This window comes from Podarcis melisellensis, assembly GCF_964234715.1.
Source record: "Podarcis melisellensis genome assembly, chromosome: 10".
NCBI classification, from domain to species: Eukaryota; Metazoa; Chordata; class Lepidosauria; order Squamata; family Lacertidae; genus Podarcis; species Podarcis melisellensis.
The window spans coordinates 74,382,395-74,404,329 of NC_138542.1; the positions used below are offsets into that span (position 1 = coordinate 74,382,395).

The 21,935-nt window shown below is 45.2% G+C and overlaps 2 protein-coding genes and 1 pseudogene across 3 annotated transcripts; all 3 read left to right on the forward strand.

Moving 5' to 3' along the window:
- Positions 1-5,032: 5,032 nt before the first annotated feature.
- LOC309379810 (olfactory receptor 5V1-like) lies at positions 5,033-5,998 on the forward strand (the record flags this gene model as incomplete). The annotated part of the gene is made up of 1 exon (XM_081929263.1): positions 5,033-5,998. Exon 1 carries the CDS (start codon positions 5,036-5,038, stop codon positions 5,996-5,998), a length of 963 nt encoding a protein of 320 aa, XP_081785389.1. The 5' UTR covers positions 5,033-5,035.
- An 8,085-nt stretch (positions 5,999-14,083) lies between these two features.
- On the forward strand, positions 14,084-15,037 carry LOC309379811 (olfactory receptor 5T7-like; the record flags this gene model as incomplete). Its single annotated transcript, XM_081929264.1, has 1 exon — positions 14,084-15,037. One exon carries the CDS (start codon positions 14,084-14,086, stop codon positions 15,035-15,037), a length of 954 nt encoding a protein of 317 aa, XP_081785390.1.
- Positions 15,038-19,711: 4,674 nt separating this feature from the next.
- On the forward strand, positions 19,712-20,676 carry LOC309379837 (olfactory receptor 5T7-like; annotated as a pseudogene). Its single transcript has one exon. The product of its transcript is annotated as an olfactory receptor 5T7-like (transcript).
- Positions 20,677-21,935: the final 1,259 nt, after the last annotated feature.

Below are 21,935 nucleotides of genomic sequence, written 5' to 3' on the forward strand. Positions count from 1 at the left end.
TTAGGGTAGTGATAAAGCGGGATATCAAACCCAAACTCTCCTCCTCCTCCTCCTCCTCTTCTTCTTCTTCTTCTTCTTGCCAAGGTCTTCTCTGCTTGAATGTGATTCATAGAGTAAGAATCTGCTTTGAAAGTCTACCACAGTAGGAAAATCCTTAAATAAATAGATTAAGACTAGCAAGCAGGGCATCTTTCAATGGTTATTCTCACGAGGTCCCTGATTGGCTGCTGCACAGACGACCTTCGCTGCCATTGAATGGAGTCTCTACAAAGTTCTTCCCCAAGAGAAACTCTTGATTTCTCTCTGTTTCTCAGTTTTCAATCTTATATTCAGTTCTTCACATTTCCACATTAGATTGTGGTTGGTTGTTGTTTTGTTAAAGTCTTCATGGAAATTCACCAGCATGTTAATGCAAATTTCTCCTATGCTCTCCTTCTCACTAAAGAAATGCTTTTTCCATCTCTTTTCTGGAAATATATGCCTACTTATCCACACGTATTTGTATGCATTCCCTGACTGAACAGCTGCCTCCCCGCCTGTCATGGAACTGCCATCAGAACAGGGGCAGGAAACAGAGGGGCAGTTGTGTTACAGGGAGCCTCTGAAAATCTCGCAAAGCAGTTCCTCTTCCAGTGATGAGGAAAGACCCACCTCCACTGGGGAAGAGGTGAAAGGAGCAGAGGATGCTGGTGGGAGCCTCAGCATCGCTCCTGGCCAAGCCGACCAGGAGGGAAGCACGCCCCTTCCATCGCCCACCCTGCACAGAGGTCTAAAGCGCAAAGAGGGAAGGAAAAGGCTGGGCGTAACAAGACTTTTATGCTGGGGGAGGTCCAGGAAACAAGCTCTGTCGGATTCTGCTAGTGATAGAGGCAGACATGAACTTTGGGGTTCTGCACTGTAAATAGTTTTGCACCTAAATAAAACCTGTAAAAGACAGGTCAGAGTCCTGCCTGGTTACTCGTGAGCAACCACCTTTGCCATCTGAAAAAGTCTGGAAAAGTGTGAAATTAAATGAAAGCTAAACTGACTTTCTTCCCCATTTTTAAATAAGAGCCAGCCCTTCTTGGTTTGAACATTGCAATTCCCTGACTCCCTTGGGTGACGCCAAATACCCTTGTCATCAGCATTTTCTGCCAGGAGAAAAATAAAGCCCAGAGGGAGGGGTCTCTTTTCCTGGGCTTCTTGATCTCTCTTCCTTTCGTTGCAAATGCATGTTCTTCAGGGGCTGCTCAAACAATAAAAACCTTCTTTCTTGCCAGAGTTGGGTCCACAGGCTGTATAGGCAAGACACAGGCAGGTGCCAGGAGATAAGGTGGTGCCTGAAACTCAGCCAGAAACGGAGACCTTTTCTTAGGCTGAACATGAGCCTGGTTTGCCTCCAGTCCTGGCACGGTGGAAGGTGGGGACCCTGAAATCTACAAACCCCCTCTATCGCCCCTCACCTTCTCTGTCCCTGGGACTCTCCCTCCTGTCTGACTCTCCTCCTGGGTCACCTGGAAGCAGCACCTGGATCTGACTTTCTCCCCACCAATTGTCTGACTCTGCAGCAATCACCTGAGTTCATTCGGCAGGAAGATGGCAGGTGAGGAGCAGAAACATAAGGGAACCTGCGCAGGTTCCATCTGCAATGAGGTCCGGAGGAGGAATTGCTTGTCTGCATGCACTGGTTTGTTTAAAAGCATGCAAACTGGGCATTGTCTAACGCTGGGCAGGATGTTTGAATCAATGTGGGGAAAGAGGAAATAATCCAGGCTGGCTGATTTACAAAGCGATTCCATGTTCTGTGCAGCACAGGAAAGCTTCAAAGCTTTCAGATTGTTCAGCGACCTACTTGAGTCGGATTCACTGTGTCCAGATTAGGGATGGGCAAATCGTTTATGCTGTGGAAAAACCCTGAGATCTGGGGGGGGGGGGGTGGTATACAAATTCTATTTCTAACACCAACCACAACAATTTTAGTGCAAAGTTAGTGTGGGTTTTTTTGTTTTGCCAAATGTACACCTTTTTGCAAAGCTATTTCCCCCAATACAGTGGTACCTCTGGTTAAGAACTTAATTCATTCCAGAGGTCCGTTCTTAACCTGAAACTGTTCTTAGCCTGAAGCACCACTTTAGCTAATGGGGCCTCCCGCTGCCCCCGCACTGCCAGAGCACAATTTCTGTTCTCATCCTGAAGCAAAGTTCTTAACCTGAAGCACTATTTCTGGGTTAGCGAAGTCTGTAACCTGAAGCATCTGTAACCCGAGGTACCACTGTATAACACATGTTTGCATGTTATCTGCAGTGTGTGTGTGTGTGTGTGTGTGTGTGTGTGTGTGTGTGTGTACCTGTGTCCACAGACCCAGTATACACATTTTTCTACACATTACTTGACAGGGGAACTGCATTGAAGTGTGAAGGGTGGCTGTATTTCAGTTTGCATGCTGTTTCAGAAAGAGCTGATTCAGTAGGCTTGCCTAATAATAATAATAATAATAATAATAATAAAAAATTGTATTTATACCCCACCCTCCCCAGCCAAGACCAGGCTCAGGGCGGTATAAAACCAATTGATTAAAATACAACTTAAAAACAGGATTAAAATACAACTTAAAATGCAGCTTCATTTCAGTGGAAGCCCAGATCAAAAACTGTTTGGGGGAGCAAATGTCAAATTTTCACCAAGGCCAACTACCCAGACTGGTCCTACATGGGCCAGAAAAAAGCCAGGGAAGTCCCCAAATAGGGGTTCCATCACAGAAGGAAAAGGAAAGACGGGGATGGGAACTGAATCTTGGTATCTCCCGCACCCCTAGCCCAGAGTGGTTTTATGGTTCAGCCTTATTCATCAGCTGTAGGTTCAGGACAGACACCCCCCACCCCCCAACGGGCTGCTTCTCACAGTGTGTAAGCAATTTATGGGCTTTGCTGCCTCAAAATGCCACAATGGCTTTACCTTAAACAACTGCAAAAAGGAGCTTAGATGGAATTAAAGAAGCAGGGAAGGTATATCAAAGACTATTAGCCAGGATAGTTAAAAGTTAGAGAAATGTTACATATCACTGAAAAACATCTGCTGGGGAGAAATATTGCCTTAGTGTCCCAATGCTCAACTTATTTGGTGTCATCCAGCTGACTGCTTTGGGATGAGCCCATCTGTTAATTTCCTATATTTTTTGCCGATATTTCTGTTCTGTTCTGCAGTAATCTGCTTTTTATTTAAACAAATCCCCCCTCCAACTACATAGCTCAGTAATATTTTTTGATAGGACAAATGGCAAGAGATTCAGACTTAACATTAGGAAGAACTCTCTGAGGTCAAGAGCTGTTAGACAGTGGAATGGACTCTTTCAGAAGGTAGTGGACTCTCCAACTTTGGAGGCTTTTAAACAGAGGTTGGATGGCCTCAGGGATGGTTCAGGGATGTTTAAGCTGAGATTCCTCAATTCCAGGTGGTTGGAATGGAGGATCCTAAATATTTACTATTTATTTCCCAATTCAAATCAGACTTCAAATTCAGGCAGTTACTAAACCCGTCTCTTTTGGCCTCCGTTAAAATGATGACCCTTACAGGTTTCCCCCAAGTTTCCCCCATTGTGGTCTCAGACAAGATTTTCAACAAACCTGCAATTAATGTTCTTTTTTCATATAAGAAACCTATATAGTAAATCCCAGTTAGGTGGTTGGAGGCAGGGTCCCCCATCTACAGACCTATCATGTTGTTGTTGTTGTTTAGTCGTTTAGTCGTGTCCGACTCTTCGTGACCCCTTGGATGAGAGCACGCCAGGCACTCCTGTCTTCCACTGCCTCCCGCAGTTTGGTCAGACTAATCTTTGTAGCTTCGAGAATACTGTCCAACCATCTTATCCTCTGTCATCCCCTTCTCCTTGTGCCCTCCATCTTTCCCAACATCAGGGTCTTTTCCAGGGAGTCTTCTCTTCTCATGAGATGGCCAAAGTCTTGGAGCCTCAGCTTCAGGATCTGTCCTTCCAGTGAGCACTCAGGGCTGATTGCCTTCAGAATGGAGAGGTTTGATCTTCTTGCAGTCCATGGGACTCTCAAGAGTCTCCTCCAGCACCAGAATTCAAAAGCATCAATTCTTCGGCGATCAGCCTTCTTTATGGTCCAGCTCTCACTTCCATACATCACTACTGGGAACACCATGGCTTTAACTATATGGACCTTTGTTGGCAAGGTGATGTCTCTGTTTTTTAAGATGCTGTCTAGGTTTGGCATTGCTTTTCTCCCAAGATGCAGGCCTCTTTTAATTTCGTGCAGTTTGCAAATGCATCCTAGTTGTCTAGGAGAATATGAGCTGTACGTCAAGATGAAGACGTGTGGATTCAAGAGGTCCCCACTTGGTTGCTTTTTCCTTATTCCCTCACAATGTAAATACAGTGGTACCTCTGGTTGTGAACAGAATCCATTCCAGAGGCCCATTTCCAACATGAAAAGAGCACAACCCGCAGCGGCGCGTCTGTGCACACGCGGGTTGCGATTCGCCACGTCTTCGCATGCACGTGATGTCACTTTGTGCTTCTGCGCATGCGTGAGTGGCGAAACCCAGAAGTAACCCTTTCCGGTACTTCCGGGTCGCCGTGGGACGTAACCTGAAAGAACGTAACATGAAGCAGACGTAACATGAGGTATGACTGTACTGGCATTCAGCCCTTTAATCCGCATTTATATGCAAGTTGTTCTTATGTTCTAAGTTTGTACAAGTCTACAATCCAGTCGTAGAAGTGAACCACAATTTTATTTTTCCAATTCATCAGCATCAGTCTTTTTGCTGTGGTAAGGGCACAGAGAGTCCAGTCAAATTGTCCTTTTCTAGGGTTCCATGTGCTGGGTATATAATTCAAGAGGATGTTTTGCTCTGCAAATGTTAGGTTGTTCCATACAGTTATGTTGATGCTTTCAGTTACCGTCTGCCAAAAATCTTTTAAAAAACAAAGAAACCCACCTCTGCCCATGATTTCACATGTGTGTGTTCTGGAACCTTCTTTTGTCCGCATTAATCTCTCTTCCTTGCTGCTTTCTTCTCAGAGTTGACCTTGATGCAGACCATGGAAAGCAGGAATCAGACGCTACCAGTGACCGAATTCATCTTCCTGGGTTTCTCTGGGGTCCACGAGGGACAGTCCTTCCTCTTCCTGCTGTTTCTGACCATCTACCTCTTCACCCTGGTGGGAAACGGTGTGATCTTCACCCTGATCCAACTGGATTCACGCCTCCACAGCCCCATGTACTTTTTCCTCAGCCATTTATCCTGCTTGGACGTCTGCTACTCCTCCGTCACCATCCCAAAGATTCTGGCAAACTTCTGGCACCAGAGACACACCATTTCCTACAACCAGTGCATGGTCCAGATGTTCCTCCTGATGACCTTTGCAGGGACTGAATGTGCCCTGCTGGCCGTCATGGCCTACGACCGCTATGCCGCCATTTGTCAACCCTTGCGCTATGCTCACCTGATGAGCAGAAGAGTGTGTGTCCCTCTGGCCACGGCTACTTGGATCTGGGGCCTCTTGGACTCTGCCATTCACACTGCGCTCTCCACCAACCTGGCCTTCTGTGGGGCCAACCAGATCCACCACATCTTCTGCGATGTCCCACCACTGCTGAAAATCGCCTGCAGCAACACCTATGTCAACGAGATGGCCCTTCATGCAGCAAGTGTGTTTGTGGGGATCAGCCCTTTCCTCCTGGTGGTCGTCTCCTATATCTTCATTCTGTCGGCCATCCTTCAGATCCGCTCTAACACCGGCAGGCACAAGGCCTTCTCCACTTGCGCAGCCCACATAGTTGTGGTCATCATCTATTTTGGGATGGCCAACGTGAACTACAACCGCCCGAGTGCAGGCTACTCCTTGGAAGTGGACACCCTGGTCTCCACACTCTACTGCATCATCACCCCTATGCTGAACCCCCTCATCTACAGCCTCCGCAACAAGGAGGTGAAAGAGGCCCTGAAGAAGGTTTTGGGGAGTCAGAAGAAGGGATATAATTCCCCTCACTAACAAGTGGTGTGGAAATCAGACCACTAGATAATCATTTGAAATGTACATTAGCAGCACCGCTCCTTATTCTATCAGGAGGCTCTCTTTGCTCATATGTTCCAAAGGTGCTCTGAGGATTGTACAAAGTGCAGAAATATTGACACGCAAGTAGCATGCAAATCACTTCCTCAGATACACTGAAAGTTTACAAAGATTACAAGAAGACTTCAACCAGTTATTAAAATAGGTTTGCCCTTTTAGGTTTGCCCTTTTAGAATCGGTTTTTCTAGCAGTTATCTTACTTTACTTGCAGTGTGTGGTTACACATGTTTTTGCACAACTTTGTTCTTGCAGCTAAAACAGAATATGAATCGAGCATATGCCTCCCTCATCCTCATAGGACTAGTTTAGCCAGCTAGCGCTGGTGATCATCTAATGTTTATTGGATGGATTTTTCCCCCTAAATTGATTTTTGAATTCTGAATTTATTGTTACTCATGTTTTATACTGTATTTTATGCTATTTTTGTTGCATCAATTAAGTGTTTTAAATTTGTTGTTAGCCGTCCTGAGCCCAGTTTTCTGAACCGGGAAGGGCGGGATATAAATAAAAATTTATTTATTTATTTATTTATTTATTTATTTATTTATTTATTTATTTATTTATTTATCCTTAGTTACGTACACACTTTAACCATTAAACGAAGCAGATTTGACTATACGTTCTGCATTGTACACCAATGTATAAGCTCAAGACAAGACTCTTGAATTTCTGTTTACTGTTCAGATGTGTATAATTAAGCTCCTAATCAGTGCCCTTCCCATCCCCATTGTCAGAGCTGCCCTTCAGTCCCAGCTCACAGAGGACCAACACCAGGCTGTGTTTATGTACAAAGGTCTTTATTGAAGTTCAGTTTCCATTTCAAAGCCGCAGCGCGCAGCTCTACGTCCTAAACCCTAGACCGGCGAAGTCCCGTCTGAGTCTCCTCCCCTCTGACACCAGTTTAATATCCTAGCCCTGCTCCACCTTTTCCGCTGCTCTCTCCTTCTCTGGGTCCTTCTGCCCGTTGGGGCATTCCCCTTTCTAGACTCCTCTGACGCTGAGTCGCTTAGCTCCTCCCCCTGCCTCCGGCGAGCTTTGGGACCCGGCTCCCAATCCTCATCCTCTCCAGTCCCGCGCTCCTGTACATTTGAACTTGCTTCTCGCGCCAAACCAGTGACCTTCCTCCTAACCGTTACACTACTCCTGTCACTGCTTCCCTCTTCCGGAATACTGGCCGGATCTGACCTCCCCTCCGTTGTCCGACTCTCCGATGGAGGCGTGGTCAGCCCTGCCTCGTCTTCTCTCCCTGGTGAGGAATCCACTGGCCCTGATACTTGGGACTTTTCCCCCTCACTATGCTCTGGTGGGGAAGCTGGTCCTGATTTCCAACTGCTGCTCTGGGAGTCCCTGCTCCCCCCTTGCTCCTGGGGCGTTCCCCTTGGGAACCCTCTACCCCTGACCACTGGCGCCCCCTTCTGCGAGTCTTCCGATTCGCTGGAGAGACTCATGGAATCCCTTGGGCCACTGTCATATTCTCCTACGCTCCCCTCAGATTCTTCCCCTTCGCTCTCCATCTCCTCTCTTCCTTGTGCCTCTCCTCCTGAGCCACTGACACCCATCCATACCTTTTGTTTGTTTATTGCACCATTCTGTATTATATTATATTATATTATTTTTTAAAATTAAGTGCCTTTAGTATTTTGTAAGCTATCCTGTACGGTTATTTTGAAACTCTGTATCCTTTAAAAACATTATTAAAAACACTCACACCATTTCCCCTAAAACGTTCCTCATTTTTTGTATGTTATTTTCAGCCACTTATGCCTTTTTATCCATGCTTTACCCAAGTTCAGACATTTTTTCTGCACGTTACTTGGCTGGAGATTTGCATTGCAAGATCTGGAGATGGGCAAATTGAAAAGGCCGGCTGTGCTTTGATTCCCGTATTGTTTCAGAAAGTGTAAATTAAATGGAGATTGAATAGATTTTCTTCCCCCTTCCCTAACCGAGAGCCTGGTTTGAACATTGGTATTCCCCAACCCCCTGGGTCCCCACCCTTCGCTCACGACTCCAAACTTCTCTGCCAATTAAAAGAAAAACCCAAAGGGGGGGGGGAGGAGAGAGAGAAGAGAAATCTTTTTCTGGACTCCTTGATTTTTCTTTCTCCTGATGCAAATGTGAGTTCTTCAGGGCCAGCTCAAGCTCTCAGTATAAACCTTATTTCCTGCCAGAGTTGGACCAACACAATACAAGAAGGGTGCAGCTTAGTTTTAGAGCATGTGATTGATGCCTGAAGAGCTGGGGACCTTTTTTGGGGAAGAACTCCTGCCCGACTCTCCTCACTGGGTGACCTGGAAGAAGCATCAGCATCTAAAACTGACTTTCTCCACATCTTTCCAAAGCCAACAGGTGCCCCACCATTATCCATGCAGCAGGGAGGTGCCAGGTGAGAAACGAAGGGAAATGAAGGCATCCATGAAGTAGCCCTCAGACCCAGGAAAGGTTTCCATTGCAATGGGGGTGGGATAGGAATTGATCGTCTCCACTCACCAGTTTTATTGAAACCAGGTGAATTTTTTAACTGGAAGTTGTCTAACATCATTCCAGAACAGAAAAAATTCCTTCCAGTAGCACCTTAAAGACCAACTAAGTTAGTTCTTGGTATGAGCTTTCGTGTGCATGCACACTTCTTCAGATACATGCACATTCTTCGTGTGCATGCACACTTCTTTCGTGTGCATGCACACTTCTTCAGATTCAGTGTATCTGAAGAAGTGTGCATGCACACGAAAGCTCATACCAAGAACTAACTTAGTTGGTCTTTAAGGTGCTACTGAAAGGATTTTTTTTTTGTTTTGACTATGGCAGACCAACACGGCTACCTATCTGTAACTGAATCATTCCAAAAGTTTAAACCAGAAATCATGCTGGGAAATGGGGAAATAATCCAGGCTGGCTGGTTTAAAACTCAAAACGAAATGATTCATTCTTCCATGCAGGACAGGAAAGCTTTGAAATGCTCACAGTGCTATGTGCTTGGGCTGCGTTTGCTCTGTCCAGAGTAGAGATGGGCAAATCTCCAAATTTCAGTTCCACTCCATTTCTCATTTCGCCACTCTCAAGTTCATTTTTCTACGTTTTAACAGCAGTTTGGAATCTTTGTTAAGTCCTCACGAAAATTCATCAGCATTTTAGTGCAAAGTTCTCCTAATACAGTATATACATGAGTGTTTGTTTGTTGCAATTTTGCAAAGCAATTTCTCCTAGTACAGTGGTACCTCGGGTTACAGACGCTTCAGGTTACAGACTCCGCTAACCCAGAAATAGTACCTCGGGTTAAGAACTTTTCTTCAGGATGAGAATAGAAATCATGTGGCGGTGGCACAGCGGCAGCGGGAGGGCCCATTAGCTAAAGTGGTACCTCAGGTTAAGAATGGTTTCAGGTTAAGAACGGACCTCTGGAATGAATTAAGTTCTTAACCCGAGGTACCACTGTATAATGCATTTTTGTATGTGTTACTTGACCAGAGAACTTCATTGCAAAATTCAGGGAAACGTGAGTTTCAAAGGGTGGCTGTTTCAGAAACTTGGAAACTGTGCAAATGAGGTATGTTTGCCATTGAATGCAAATCTAATGCACTCCCCATCCCAAGCCCAGAGTGATTTTATGCATCAGCCTTATTTATTGCCCGTGGATTCAGAACAGACGCTCGCCACTCTTCACCCCTCCAAAATAACTGTTTCTCAAGGTGAATAAGAAATTTTTGGGTTTGGGTTTTGGAGATGCTGTAATTGCCCTACATTAAAAAGCTTTAAATTGGGCTTGGGCAGATATGGGGAGGAGCGAAAGTCTATCAATGGTTATTAGCCATGGTAGCTAGACTTTAGCCAGAGGTCCTGTGGCCCTGAGGAATATCTTTTTTGGAGGGCTATTGCTCAAGGGCTCTGATGGTCAACTTCTCTAGCAGAATCTGAGGACCACTTTGTGAAAGGGGGAGTTTTGCAATTTGTAGATTGCACATGTTTTCTACTGATAATTCTCTTCCATTCTGCAGAAATCTGCAACTTTAAAGAGGAAAAACCCCTCGTAATACATATTTAACTACATACATAACACATCATGCCATTTCTTGGAACAATGGGCCAAGACTGACTTTGTTAGGCATCCCTAAGAGAAGAATTCTGAACTAGACAGACCTTTCATCTCATCTGGCAGGGCTGGTCAGAGAAAGGGTCATGAGAGCCTCAAACAGCACTCACACAAATTTGTACTGGGTGCTCTTAGGATAAGATGCAAATATAAACCATATATTGATTACAGGGGAATACAATACAGAATTTATTTATTTTTATAGCAGAACATTTTGGTTCCGCCTTTGTCAGTTGTGGCCATTGCAGGGCTTTGAGGCTGCCATGCTCAGAAGGGCTTCATTCACGGAAGAAAGCAATGCTGCCACGGTCCTTCAAGTTGACACCATGTCCCTCATGCACATCTAGAATTTCTCCCTTTTTGCTACTATTGCTGGATCTCTTGGCATCTCTGTAGTCTGGCCAGCTGCGGTTCTCAGAACAATCTTAGCAAAAGGGAGAACTTCTGGATGTACACAGTGAACACATTACAACTGCATGGGCAGGAGACTTGTTCAAATTTCTTACAATAATCAGCTGTGAAGCCTTCAGGTCCAGGGGCTATTTAAAAAAAATCACTGACAATACTGTGGAGCTCAGAGATCATTATGGGATGCTGGTGCTTATCAGAATCAGATTGGACTAGACATCATTAAATGCTTCAATAGCATCATTTTTGGGACAATCAGATGCATGCGATTTCTCATACAATTTTTAACATTCATTTGTGATGTTATCAGATCCTATTATCAGTTTATTCTCGTTGGTCTTTCGTTGTTGGACCCAATTATTCTACTATTTAGTTTTAAACAAACAAATATGGTCACAATCTGCCAGCTTTGTTTCTTTCATTGAAGATACCCTGTCTAACAAATCGTAGCTTTTTTCTGTTGGGGTGCAGTTTATGAGATCATATTTTCTTTCTATAATTTTTTGTAGAGAATGTAGCTATGTGTTTCCTTTCTTTCTAATTGTTGCATGCCTTCTCCCTTTGTTTTATTTTTTCAAGTATGAGTCTTTTAAAATTATTTGACCTCTCATTACTGCCTTTGAAACATCCCATATAGTTGTTGTTTAGTTGTTTAGTTGTGTCCGACTCTTCGTGACCCCCTGGACCAGAGCACGCCAGGCACTCCTGTCTTCCACTGCCTCCCGCAGTTTGGTCAAACTCATGCTGGTCTCTTTGAGAACACTGTCTCTTTGAGCATCTCGTCCTCTGTCGTCCCCTTCTCCTTGTGCCCTCCATCTTTCCCAGCATCAGGGTCTTTTCCAGGGAGTCTTCTCTTCTCATGAGGTGGCCAAAGTCTTGGAGCCTCATCTTCAGGATCTGTCCTTCCAGTGAGCACTCAGGGCTGATTTCCTTCAGAATGGAGAGGTTTGATCTTCTTGCAGTCCATGGGACTCTTAAGAGTCTTTCATATAGTAGTTTGCATCAACTCTGCAGAGTTATTGATATGGAAATATTCTCTAGGTTCTCTAGGTCTGCTAGGTCCCAAGTGACATTTTCATTCTTTAATGTAACATTTTCCAAATGCCAGCACTTGTTGCTTTGCAGTCTGCTGATTGTCCATGCTAACATAGCTGTCAGCATATACAGGGATTCCAGTTTTGACTTTAGTGCCACGTTAATAATAATAATAAATTTTTATTTATATCCCGCCCTCCCCAGCCGAAGCTGGGCTCAGAGTGGCTAACAACAGTAAAATAATACAGCATTCTAAAATCAATTCATTATAAAATCAGTTCAAATCAAATTAGTGGCAACCATTGGGCTAGAGTTCTATGAGGATTACAGAAAGAGGGGGTCAGGCTGTGCCCTGGCCAAAGGCCTGATTGAACAGCTCAGTCTTGCAGGCCCTGCAGAAAGATGTCAAATCCCGCAGGGCCCTAGTCTCTTGTGACAGAGTGTTCCACCAGATCGGGGCCACAGCTGAAAAAACCCTGGCTCTGGTTGAGGCCAGCCTAGCCTCGTTGTGGCCCGGGACCTCCAAGATGTTTTTGTTTGAAGACCGTAAGGTCCTCCGTGGGACATACCAGGAGAGGAGGTACCATAGGTACGAGGGTCCCAGGTCATATAGGACTTTAAAGGTTAAAACCAGCACCTTAAACCTGACCCAGGAGCCAGTGCAGCTGGTATAGCATTGAGTGGATGTGATCCCGCAATGAGGACCCCGTAAGGAGTCTCGCCGCGGCATTCTGCACCTGCTGGAGTTTCTGGGTCAGTCTCAAGGGCAGCCCCACATAGAGTGAGTTACAATAATCAAGCCTGGAGGTGACCGTCGTGTGGATCACAGTGGCTAGGTCAGGGCGAGAGAGGTAAGGAGCCAACGGCTTAGATTGGTGGAGATGAAAAAATTCCACCTTTGTTGTAGGTGCAATCTGCGCCTCCTTGGAAAGGGAGGTGTCAAAGATTACACCCAAACTCTTAACGGACGGTACTAGCAGTAATTGCACCCCCACAAGAGATGAGAGTTGCCACACTTCCGTTTTGAGTGTTACGCTGAAGTCTGTCTGTTTTTGCTATTTATTTTGTGTTCTTGTGGCTCTTTTTTGTTTAGTTTTTGTGACTATGTGGAACCCAGTTCAGCTACTGATGGATTGCGTGACTGCAGTACATTCTTTATTGCTTCCATTTTATGGATCAATGGTCTCGTTAGATAGTAAAAATCATGTTAAATTGCTGTTTTAGGGGTTGTTTTTAAAAGTCTGGAACATTTTGCATTACTTTGTATGGGAAAGCGTGCCTTGGCTTTGGAACGCTTTGGTTTATGAATGGACTTCCAGAACGGATTAAGTTTGAGAACCAAGATATCACTGTACCAGGAGGTAAGTCTAGAAGAATTTGGCTTTATTCACTCTGATCTTAAATGGAATACCTGATCAGCTTTCTCCCCCTGTATGGCATCTTTTCCTTTTAACCTTAGAAATTTTACCTGCATGCCTTGTGAGATTTTCCTTTGGACGGCATGCGCTGAGTTGATACACTGTGCTGCTTCAATCCCTACCTCCCATGCTTGCTCTAGTTCCAGAAATCCCTTAAATTGCTTTTCTAGAAATCCAACCTGATCTCTTATTTTTAAAGGTGTGGCAACTAGAAATGTCCCAGAGTATTCCAGGTGTAGTTTGATGGAAGGAACATAAGTGTAGATGTGCCCAATCTTTCTGACCGCGCTTCTCCTGATTTAATCCTCTTTCTGAAAAAGACCTTTCCTACTTCACAGAGGTAAGTTTGTGGGAGGGTATCCCAGCTATAAAAACACCCCCCCCCCCAAAAAAAAACCACCAGGAAGAGATCAAAATGATATAATTTTATTGTTAAGAAAGAATATGAACTAATATATAAGAGAGCAGTCTGTTATGGATGCTTTAGTCGAGATCCCTGCATTGAACTAAATGACCCTCAGAATCCCTTCCAACTCAACTATTCAATGAGTTTATGGGTCTAAAGGTTAAGCAGAAGACCTCCTTCCTAGGGAAACCAATGTGTCTTCCAGATCAATGGGACCCCCTCTCCAAGCAGGGAATAGAGAGCAAGGTTCGGGCTCAGCTGCCTATTTCTGTATCTTAAATTCTATTAGGACCAGATTCTTTGTGCCAGCTTAACTTATGACAAAATGCTTCGCTGTTACATCAGTTGCAGACCCCCCAAAAGTTACCGTAAATAAGCCCCCGCCTGGGGCAGTAACACATCCTCTGGTTTTTTTGTGTGCACATAATTTATAAAATGAATTTATAAATTTATAAAATGAATTTATAAATTTATAAATAAATTTATAAATTTATAAATGTGCTCTTGTTAAGAATATGAAAATGATGAAAGCAGAGAGATCTTTAGGGACAAAAATACTCTGTCCCATGCATTCCCTGCCCACATCTTTCTTTCTTTCTTCTTTCTTTCTTTCTGGTTCTCCACTCAAAACTGACCTCAACAGAGCCATGGAAAGCAGGAATCAGACGCTACCAGTGACCGAATTCATCTTCCTGGGTTTCTCTGGGGTCCACGAGGGACAGTCCTTCCTCTTCCTGCTGTTTCTGGCCATCTACCTCTTCACCCTGGTGGGAAACGGTGTGATCTTCACCCTGATCCAACTGGATTCACGCCTCCACAGCCCCATGTACTTTTTCCTCAGCCATTTATCCTGCTTGGACGTCTGCTACTCATCCGTCACCATCCCCAAGATTCTGGCAAACTTCTGGCACCAGAGACACACCATTTCCTACAACCAGTGCATGGTCCAGATGTTCCTCCTGATGACATTTGCAGGGACTGAATGTGCCCTGCTGGCCGTCATGGCCTACGACCGCTATGCCGCCATTTGTCAACCCTTGCGCTATGCTCACCTGATGAGCAGAAGAGTGTGTGTCCCTCTGGCTACCACTTCTTGGATCTGGGGCCTCTTGGACTCTGTTATTCACACCGTGCTCTCCACCAACCTGGCCTTCTGTGGGGCCAACCAGATCCACCACATCTTCTGCGATGTCCCACCACTTCTGCAAATCGCCTGCAGTGACACCTACGTCAACGAGATGGCCCTTCATGTAGCAAGTGTGTTTGTCAGCCTGGGGACTTTCCTCCTGGTGGTCATCTCCTATATCTTCATTCTGTCGGCCATCCTTCGGATCCGCTCTAACACCGGCAGGCGAAAAGCCTTCTCCACTTGCGCTGCCCACATAGTTGTGGTCATCATCTATTTTGGGATGGCCAACGTGAACTACAACCGTCCAAGTGCAGGCTACTCCTTGGAAGTGGACACCCTGATCTCCACACTCTATTGTATCATCATCCCCATGTTGAATCCTGTCATCTACAGCCTCCGCAACAAGGAGGTGAAGGAAGCTCTGAGGAAGGTTCTGGGGGGCTTGAAGAAGGGCTCTGATCTCCCTCACTAACAGGGTCTCCTGCCTTTGGAGAAATTTCCCTTGGGGGTCAAAGTACAGTGGCTAACACCATATTCCCATTGGTTAGACTTAATTCAGCAATACATTACTAGACAGATTCCAAAGAATTAGGTCATGATTCTGCACTGGGTCTTGTGTCCAACACCCAGTTTAGTAACTGCATTGTCTCCCAGTCTGAAGAGCTGCTAAGCTGCCAAATTCAACATGGTGCACTGTCACAAGGGGATTGGTCTTGGACCTCAGACCTAAATCCAATAATAATAATAATAATAATAATAATAATAATAATAATAATTTATATCTCGCCCATCTGGCTGGGTTGCCCCAGCCACTCAGACCGCTCACAGAACATATAAAACACAACAAAGCACCAAACATTAAAAACAGTTCTTCTTGTTGTTTCCTATTTTTTCAGTTTAGTCCTCTGAGAACAAAGAATTCCCATTCTTCCACAGTTAAGTTCTTTTAATTTCATGGATCCACATTTCCACTTCTTTTTCTGTTTTCTTTATTTTGTTAAGTCTTCCCCAAAATTCATCAGCATCTTAGTGCAAAGTTCTCCTGACACACACATTCTTGTATGCAGCCTTGCTTAATATATTCATTCTTTGAAACACCATTTCCCCTTTAAATGCAAACTTTTCTCCATATTTTACGTTCGCCCGTATAGTTCTGCAAATATGACTTGTGCTGGATATCTGTCCTGTATGAGAAGGACAAATTTGAAATGCTGGCTGTGTTTTAATCTTCGTACTGTTTTTTGGAAAGTGTGAATCAAATGCAGATTGAATTCATTTCCTGCACCCCTCCTCCCTGAGAGCCTCATTTGAACACTGCTATTCCCTGATCCCCTTGAGATCTAATCTGTACCCTTGGCACCAGCATTTTCTATCAAGGGGAAAACCCAAGGGAAAGAGATGTCTTTCCCTGCACTCCCTGATATTCCTTCCCTCCTCAAGGGCTGTTCAAACACACAATAAAAGCTCTCTTCCCTGCTGGAGTTTGGGCCACAAGATGCAGGCAGAACTGTGACCAATTATAGGGTGTATGGTGATGCCTGAAGGACAAGGAGGGTCAGCCAGAAACTGGAACCATTCCTTGAGCGAAGATGAGCCCCAGCCTGGTCCATCCCTTGTTCTGACAAGAGAAAAGGTGGAGACTCTGCTACCCATCCACCCTTCTCTGGCCTCCAGGTCCTCCTGCCTGGTCCTCCTCAAATGGGGGACATGGAAGAAACATCAGTGTCTGAAACCAAGTATCTCTACATCCTTCCAAGCCCAGCAGCAACCAGCTGAGTTCCACAGGCCAGAAGTTGCCAGGTGAGGAGCAGAAAAATAAAAGGACCTGGAAAGTCACCTCCAAACCCAGGGAAGGCTGGGTTTGCAATGGTGATAGGGAGGCATCGCTCACCTGCACGCAGCAGTTTGCTTAAAACCATGCAAATGTCACATCCGCCACTGCGTAATATTGTATATGTTGGTTAAAGCATGCAGGGAAATGAAGGAATCGTCTGGGCTGGCTGATTGACAGCTGGGCGCAAAGCTGTTAGATGTTCCATACAAGATGACAGAGTTTGACATGCTCATAGTGGCAAGCAGTCTGCTTCAGTTGACTTCATTCTGTCCAGTGTAAGGATTGGGTGATGTGTCAGTTTTGATTTCTCCTTTTTCTGCTCTTAAGTTTAATTCTCCATATCAGTTTGGGGATTTTATTTTATTTTCCCAAGTACTCACAAAAAAATCACCAGCATTTTAGTACCCAGCAGATTGCAATTTTAGGCAATATACAGATATTTGCATATCAGTTTCCCTTAAAATAATGCATGCGTTTGAGTAATGTATCTATTTACGCACACATTCAGCCACTGTAGATGCATCCTGGCAGCCACTTCCTCAGTGGGAGACCTGTATTGCAAAATTCATGGAAGTGCAAATTTTGAAGGGTCCTCACCCCCCCCCCCCAGTGTTTCAGAAAGTGCAGATTAGTTAAGTCTGTTTTTAAATGTAAACTGAATTTGATGCCCTCCCCCCCTCCCTAGTCAAAAGCGGTTTTATGCATCAGACTTACTCATGGGCTGTAGATTCAGGACACACATTTCCCCCGCCCACCAAAAAGTAGTGTGTCTCACAGTGCAGAAAACATTGAAGGGTTTAGCTGCCTCAACATATCATGGTAGCCTTGCCCTAATCAGTTTTTAATAGGGCTTAGACAAATTAAAGGAGGGGGGGGAAGTCTATCAGTGGCTATTAGCCAGGGTAGCTGAACTTTAGCCAGAGGTCACCTGTGCAAAGAAAGCCTCCCCCCATCTTTTAAGTCAAGCTCCCCCATATCTTTCCATCGTTCTTTTCAAATGCAAAAGGGGAACTTAAGATTCTTAACTGAGCAACACGAGGGTGTCTGGCATCCCACAGTGCTGGATTTATGTATAAGCTAAACAAGCTATGGCTTAGGGCCCCACTCCCTTGGGGGCCCCCCAAAAAAATTAGAGGGGGAAAAACTGGATGTACATTTCCAAAATAGAAGACAAAAAACAAATAAAATAAAACCTACAGACAGCAACAGTGTTTTGTGTTGTGTAGGCTCCTATGGTATAAGTCATGGGCCCCCAATCATTTTAAGTTAGAGCTTAATAATTATTTCACTATTAGTATACTTCTTCTTTCACTGTTAATATACTTCTTCTTAATTGTATTTCAGTTCAACAATTACTTTCATAAAATACATATTTTGTTATGTGCAATTGGCTTGAGATACCTATTAGGTCCATCAATTACCATATAGCATATATTCAACACAAAAAACAGGGACAATTTGTTGTTGACAAAGGACAGCTGGACATATCAAGGGCCCCATTACCTTCAGTCGCTTAGGGCTGAAACCTAAATCAAACCTAAATCTGGCCCGGGGTGTGGGTGTGGGGAGACTTTAAAAAGCTGAGACGCCCCTGCAGCTTTCCTCCCTCCCCATGGCCAGGGGAGCTGCCCATCCTTGCTGCTTACTTGTGAGTAAATTAGAACGACTCTAGTGTGGTGGATAGGCTAGGAGTCATCCGGTTATATTTCTACAGGTTTATTTTGCATTCTGTTTTGATCTTCTGCCTGCTTCCCCCCTACTTTTTATTCTTTAATAAATTATCCTAATGTGACAACTGGAATGTCTGTGTGGATGCCAAATTGAGGATCCTAGAATCTTTGAGGCTGCAGTGCTCAGAATGGCTAAGTGAGGAGGATGCTATCCTCCAGGTGAGTGATTCTCCAAGAGGGCTGGTGGGAATTTCCCAGGAGCGCTAAGAGGCCAAGGGCCAGCAGAAAGGCGCTGTAGGTGTAAACGACAAGAAGACATTGAAAAGCTGGCATTGACAGATCAAGTTCATAAACTGAATTAAACAAACTGAAAAGTTTTGATTGCATTTTGAATAAATGTTTGAGAAAGAAAAGTGGTGCTACAATGTCGAATGGAACATTTAGACACACGATCCTAATGTTACTGGTTCAAATTTCATGGTTAGCAGTTCATGCAGACTGCTATTATGAATAAGGCTTTTTATAAGGGGATCAGAATGAGTCTGACCAAACTGCGGGAGGCAGTGGAAGACAGGATTGCCTGGCGTGCTCTGGTCCAGGGGGTCACGAAGAGTCGGACACGACTAAACGACTAAACAACAACAACAACAACAGGGATGTGGTTATGGAACCAAGGGAGCACGGACCCAAATAATTTTGGGAAACATGGATCTAGGTTCAGGCCATGTGCTGTTCCTGCGTCTAATGTATATATCCAGAAAATCAATGGCTGTTGTAGAGTCATTTTTGCAGTCCAGTTGATTTCGTCCAGTAAATCTACCAAATCTCCCAAATGCAACAACAACAGCAAGTTGAGCTAAGCACTTTAATTCTGAGAACAGCAGCCTATCAGACTGATCAATAATTGCTACAGAGATGCTAAGAGATCCAACTCTGGAAGCAAAATGCACATGCTGGATGCATGAACGCTGCAAAGATACAGTGTGTGTGTGTGTGTGTGTGTGTGTGTGTGTGTGTGAGAGAGAGAGAGAGAGAGAGAGAGAGAGAGAGAGAGAGAGAGAGAGAGATGCGAATTCTTTGTTCAAATCAGCAAACAGGTATTTGGTGCCCCCCTAGAGTTCTACAGAGTGTGGTCACAACTGCTCAGAGGTCTTACAACAGTGGTGGCCAAACTTGGCCTTCCAGCAGTTTTGGGACTACAACTCCCATCATCCCTAGCTAACAGGACCAGTGGTCAGGGATGATGGGAATTGTAGTCCCAAAACAGCTGGAGAGCCAAGTTTGGCCACCACTGTCTTACAACAAGAATAGCTTAAGGGGTGGGTTCAGGGTATTCCATTCAGTGTTTCCCCAGACAGCATTACTTCTGCCCCCTAAGACAAAATCTCCTCCAGTGATGTCTGGATCAACGATTGCTCCTACTGCAAAGGTTAGCATCAAAAAGGGAGAGCTCTCTCTCTGTGTGTGTGCAGAGTAACCTAACCATTTGGGCAGCTGCACCTTCTGATTGGGAAGCCCTGCCCTAAGAACTGTTGTGGGGCTTTTTGTCTTGATTGTTCCATAAATAAGGAAAAATTCCACATAACCAACACAGCTTTTGCCAACTCTCTCTCGCTTCCTGGTTCTCTTCTCAGAGTTGACCTTGATGCAGTCCATGGAAGGCAGCAATCGGACGCTGGTTGTGACCGAATTCATCTTCTTGGGTTTCTCTGGGGTCCACAAGGGTCAGTCCTTCTTCTTCCTGCTCTTCCTGGCCATCTACCTCTTCACCCTGGTGGGAAACGGTGTGATCTTCACCCTGATCCAGCTGGATTCATGCCTCCACAGCCCCATGTACTTTTTCCTCAGCCATTTAGCTTTCATAGATATCTGCTACTCGTCTGTCACCATTCCCAAGATCCTGGTGAACTTCTTGCACCAGAGACACACCATTTCCTACAACCAGTGCATGGCCCAGATGTTCTTCCTGATGATATTTTCTGCAACCGAGTGTGCCCTGCTGGCTGTCATGGCCTATGACCGCTATGCCGCCATTTGTCAACCCTTGCGCTATGCTCAACTGATGAGCAGAAGAGTTTTGTCCCTCTGGCTACTGCTTCTTGGACCTGTGGTCTCCTGGCCTCCACCATTCACACCGTGCTCTCCACCAACCTGGCCTTCTGTGGGGCCAACCAGATCCACCACATCTTCTGCGATGCCCCTCCTCTTCTGCAAATCGCCTGCAGCGACACCTACATCAACGAGATGGCCCTTCATGTAGCAAGTGTGTTTGTCAGCGTGGGGACTTTCCTCCTGGTGGTCATCTCCTACATCTTCATTCTGTCGGCCATCCTTCGGATCCACTCAAACACTGGCAGGCGAAAAGCCTTCTCCACTTGCGCAGCCCACATAGTTGTGGTCATCATCTATTTTGGGATGGCCAACGTGAACTACAACCGTCCAAGCGCAGGCTACTCCTTGGAAGTGGACACCCTGATCTCCACTCTCTATTGTATCATCATCCCCATGTTGAATCCTGTCATCTACAGCCTCCGCAACAAGGAGGTGAAGGAAGCTCTGAGGAAGGTTCTGGGGGGCTTGAAGAAGGGCTCTGATCTCCCTCACTAACAGGGTCTCCTGTAGTTTGAATGACTACAGACCAGTTGCACTGACTCCAATCATCATGAAGTGTTTTGAGAAACTGGTGCGCCGTCACATTATTTCCTGTCTTCCATCAACTTTTGACAACTACCAGTTTGCATACAGGGCAAATAGATCCACAGAAGACGCTATCACCACCACTCTCCATGCTGCTCTGTCCCATCTGGAGCAGCCGGGGAGTTATGTGAGGCTGCTGTTTGTGGATTTTAGCTCTGCTTTTAACACTATCCTCCCCCATAGACTGGTGTCCAAGCTAGAGGCGATTGGACTCTCCAACTCCACCTGTCTCTGGGTTTTGGATTTTTTGTCAGAACGTTCTCAGAGGGTTAGAGTAGGGTCACATATGTCCACAGCCCTTAGCCTTAACACCGGCTCACCACAGGGTTGTGTGTTGAGTCCCCTGCTCTATACTCTCTATACGTATGACTGTACAGCCATCTATTCCAGCAACAAAATCATCAAGTGGGGCTCATTTCAGGAGGGGATGAGTCCGCCTATCGGGACGAGGTGGAGCGGCTCTGTGTTTGGTGTGGAGAGAACAATCTGGCTCTTAATACGGCTAAGACCAAGGAATTGGTGGTGGATTACAGGGGAAAAAAGGCGGACATTCAGCCCTTGTATATCAACGGGGAACGGGTGGAGAGGGTGGCGGAATTCAGGTTTTTGGGAGTGACTATCGATCAGTGCATGACTTGGAGCGCAAATACCACTGCTCTGGTGAAGAAGGCCCAGCAGAGAATTTACTTCCTCAGACTTTTAAAGAAGAACAATCTGAGTGAGAGACTGCTGGTGTCCTTCTACCGAGGCTCCATAGAGAGCATTCTCACATACTGTATTTGTGCTTGGTTCTCCAGTTGTACAGCTAGGGAGAGGAAGGTGCTCCAGAAGGTCATAACCACAGCCCAAAGGATTATTGGTCATCCTCTCCCATCTTTGGAAGAACTGTACAGTTCCCGTTGTCTTAGGAAAGCAAACAACATCCTGCAGGATTCATCTCACCCGGGATACAGTCTGTTTGCACTACTGCCTTCTGGCAGGAGATATAGAAACATCAAGTCAAGGACAAATAGACTGAAAAATAGTTTCTATCCAAGAGCTGTGGCCTTTTTGAATGCTGTAACTCGATAGTGTGACCTGGGAGTTTGATGGGTGTGGGTGTGGGTGTGGCTGGAATGTGGTTTGTTTGGTTGTTGTTGTTGTTTTGCTTTTGTTGTTTTTAAGGGATG